Source organism: Cyprinodon variegatus, unplaced genomic scaffold (genome assembly GCF_000732505.1).
Source record: "Cyprinodon variegatus isolate N-32 unplaced genomic scaffold, C_variegatus-1.0 Scaffold159, whole genome shotgun sequence".
In the NCBI taxonomy this organism is placed as follows: domain Eukaryota; kingdom Metazoa; phylum Chordata; class Actinopteri; order Cyprinodontiformes; family Cyprinodontidae; genus Cyprinodon; species Cyprinodon variegatus.
The window spans coordinates 1049627-1053727 of NW_015150612.1; the positions used below are offsets into that span (position 1 = coordinate 1049627).

The 4101-nt window shown below is 36.8% G+C and overlaps 1 protein-coding gene across 1 annotated transcript in view; it reads left to right on the top strand.

Moving 5' to 3' along the window:
• Positions 1–4101, top strand: part of LOC107086704 (tyrosine-protein phosphatase non-receptor type 11-like) — an 82817-nt gene that overhangs the window by 72548 nt on the left and 6168 nt on the right. Inside the window, exon 11 of the mRNA XM_015377820.1 lies at positions 1030–1184. Coding sequence (XP_015233306.1) covers positions 1030–1184 — 155 coding nt within the window. The remainder of the gene's footprint in view (positions 1–1029; positions 1185–4101) is intronic.

A 4101-nucleotide genomic window follows, 5' to 3' on the forward strand; every position in this document is an offset into this window, starting at 1 on the left:
CCATCAGTTTGGGGGTCCTTGGCCTGGAAAACGTTTAAGACCCCCAAATTAATGGATTAATTGAAAAAAGAATGGTTAGATTAATCAATCAGTCACTAAAAGAATTGATAGCTGCAGCTCTACATTTTGAAATAAATGGATAGACACATTAGATAGATGCACATGGCGAACAGCTGATGACAGGCCACATTTCAGGGCATTTTATATGGAACCCATTTTATTTACTTTTATTCACTTTCCTGGATTAAACACCAGCTCTACTGCAAAATGAATTTGTCTTTATGTAGATTTTTCTACAGATATATTTTAAACTAATCAATCTTACTATTTCAAACATGATGTGTATGAGATTTAAGCATTTACCCTTTAATATTTACTAATTCTGTCTTTATTTCCTTACATTAAAACAGTTTATTTTATTTAGACATTAATCAATTATTTGATTATTATTATGGCTGTTTCAAACATATCAGATGCTAACATTTTATAATATTTGATTTTAAAATTCTAAGCAATCCAAACTTTTGCTCTATGTGTAATAAATCATATATATTTACATAATATGAATCCAGCTTGATCAAAGAATCACAGAGAAACATCAACTCTGATAATGATGGTTGGATGCTGTGATTTCTGCACTTAGGGAAGCACCATGTTTCCTTTTTAATATTTGGTTACCTCATTTTTTATAACAGATTTACCTAAAGTATTTGTTTCGTTCAGAGCATGAAGAACCGATTGTGAATATGTTTGATGAGAAGTAATGCTTCTTGGGTTTACTTTCTGTACGTTTTTGTGTTGACAGGACTAAATATGAACTGAAAGGTACATGTTTATGATAAATACAAATGAAACAAAGGCTAGACAGAAATTTGCGTAGATTTAGAGTGTGATTAATACAGTTTTCTGTAGAATTAATGTCTTTGACAAAAAAAAGAATGTTTGTTTTCTACTAAACGATGTAAACATAACAGAAGGGGAGATGGAGAACAAGTTGATCATTTTCTTTCATGCCTTTCTTGCCTGCAGAAAGAGCCTCAGAGGTTCATCTGGCACTTTCAGTACCTAAGCTGGCCTGACCATGGGGTGCCGAACGAGCCCGGCGGCGTCCTCTGGTTCCTGGAGGAAGTCAACCGCACACAGAGCACTATGAAAGATGCCGGACCCATCATTGTCCACTGCAGGTACAGAAAGCAGGACGTATTGCAGCAATTAGAAAGTCAGGTAGGAATCAACAGATGTCAGGAGAAACAGAAGAGGAAAGAAGCTAACAGCTAAACTGCTTTCTCATCCAATCTGCAGTCATTGCTTCTTAGTGTAAAGTGAAACTGTTGTGATGCATGAGGAAATGTTTAAGCAGACATGAAGCCACTTCTTGCTCTAAATAACTGGAGAAGCAGGTGGTTAGAAAACACCTGAGATGTGAGGCTGTGCCAGCGAGACGTTTGCAGCGCTGCATCAATACAACCATCTAGATGGAGCATCGTAAAACACACATGACTGCTTTTTACTGTTCATCATGAAGTGAATTTAAAGACTCAAAACATACAAGGTAAATTACCTTTGCTGCAGTGAAACTGAAGGCGAGAATCAGAGCTGCACGACCTGTACCGAGTCTGATAGACAGCTGGTGCTGCTCCTCACGTGCTGCAGCCGGTCCTCCAGTACAGGGGGACCTTTGGAGCCAAATGTTTCCATGAAGGGACTCAAACAGGCTTGATGGCTAAATGTGGAATCGCTTTCCAGCTCTGAGCCAAATCACACAGCTAAGACGTCCCCGGAGTGGCTTCCGCTCATAGTTTCACTCCCCCCCAAAAAAAATGTCCAGCCAAAAAAGCAGACTTCACGAGCACTTCAACATCTTTGCAGATAGCTTTGAGCACATGTCTTTTCATTTAATACTGAGGGGGATGGGACAAACTGTGCAGCTTGATTCCCAAGAGTCCAAATAGCCAACTACTGCTTCAATATCAGGGGATGCTTCTTAAAAATTATTAACTCTAGAAACAAAAACACCCTTTAGCTTTTTTCTCTTTTTTTCTAACAGGATAGATTCACCATTCAAGCTACTTTTGTGGGATTTTAAGTCGTGGAGCAATGCAAATTTTAAATGTAAGGGAAATAATTTACCTTAATTGTTTGACGGAAGTGTGACAAAAAGGAAGATTCCTAGGAGGAAGCGGATCTGATCAGATCAAAAAGCAGCCAAAGCTTTTGACCTACATGCACAGAATATTAACGCTGCACCCTGAACCCATGGTTAAACTCGGTGGAGGTAGCATAGTGCCGTGTAACGCTGGCCGATATGACCTCAAATCATTATCAAGATAAATTGGGAAGTTTTACCTTAATAACGAAAAATGTAGGATAAATGCTCCTCTATCAGATATAAAGTCATGAGCAGGAAATGCAACTTATCTATTTATAATTTAGTTATTCAATAAATCACATTACATATCACTTTCAATTAAATATTAAAGTCTTGTATCTATTCAGGTTTGAACAATAAAAAAAATTCTCATTGAACAGGAGTAAAATGTTTCCTTTTTGGCAAACATTTTTATGCGAAGGTGATGGAGCCTTTTGCACATCTTTGTACTCAACAGCATGGCTGTGCTGCAGGTGGTGGAGGTTGGATGTGTTACCTCACAGTTCTTGTAATTTTGTTTACAGCTGTGTTAGACGCTTCTTCACTGGACTCATCCGCCATTCTCTGTGTTTACACTGTTGGTCTAGTGTGTTAGAGCAGTGCGCTTGTGCTCTGAGAAGGTTGCAAGTACCAGGTTCGATCCCCACAGCCTGCACTGTTGGTCTCTGAGAAAGACCCTTAACCCCTACAATGCTCCCCGGGCGCCGCACAGTGGCAATCCACTGCTCCCCAAGTGGATAGGTTAAATGGAGAGAGTTCATTTCTCCATTGTGGGATCAATAAGGTTCAATTTCTATCCTTAACAACACGCTGTAGTGTTTTAAAGGGGAAGGAAATACCAGCCACCAGCAAAACACAGGAAAAACAGCAGAAATATTTACCGACTAATTTACCTGAATTTACCCACATGTGGAAATTTGCGCCAGTTATCATAGTGCTGCAGGAATTTTCTTATTCCAAAAGTGGGAAGCAGGTCACAGCTGATGGGGTGGAGATAAATACAGAAAAATCTGTTATTGAAGATCTTTCCAAAAATATATCATGAAATATATAAATGTAATGAAAAATACTAAATAGATTTCATGTGTTCAAAATATGATTCAAATACCAAGTGCTTCTTTGAATTTAAAAATGTACGATTAGATAATTAAATGTCTGATAAAATAAATAAAAAACATTTGAAATGATAAATTGTGATTATCGAAAAATAAATGTATTAAAAAATTAATCTAATTACTTTGCTTTATGCATTTCATATGTAATCTAGAGTGAAGTACTAAGTGAATATGTCCTTTTAGAGGATCACCGGTCTGTTATGTTGTTGTTTTGGGGTTAAAGCTGAAATGTTTGTGTGAGGATGTAAAAGACTGAAGCTCCTGATCATCCAGCAACAGTTACAGCTGATCCAACTGGCTGATATTTAAAAGCATAATCATGCAATTAAGAAACTTTAGCAGGACTTGGCAACCATTTTCATCCTCACAAACACCTTTTGTTGATCTCTCTGAGGTTCAGCTGTTTTAGTTTTTTGCAGAAAAGAAGCTTCAGCTTGGTTTTATTTTGTTTTCTAATCTATTATAGAGCAGCTTAAATCGTAGAAAAAGCTGTAAGTCGGCAAAGTTTTCTTCAGAGGGACTAAATGCAAAAAACACACATTTACAGGTTCTTTTGGTAAACAAATTAAAAGCCATCTGTCATCTCTTTGCTTTGCATATCCCTGATTAGTCATATCCAAATCCTGATAAAATTACGTTTGCAGTCATAACAAATCATAAAAAAGATGTTAATAATTTTTTACACAGATGTTAAAACATAAAGATGATTTTATCCATGTTTACAGTGAATAAACCCAGATGGTTTGACTTATTACAATTTTTTTTTTTTACACAGTATTGGCTTGATGAAAACCCTCAGCTTATTTTTTTTTTCTTTCTATCATTATGTTTAAATGT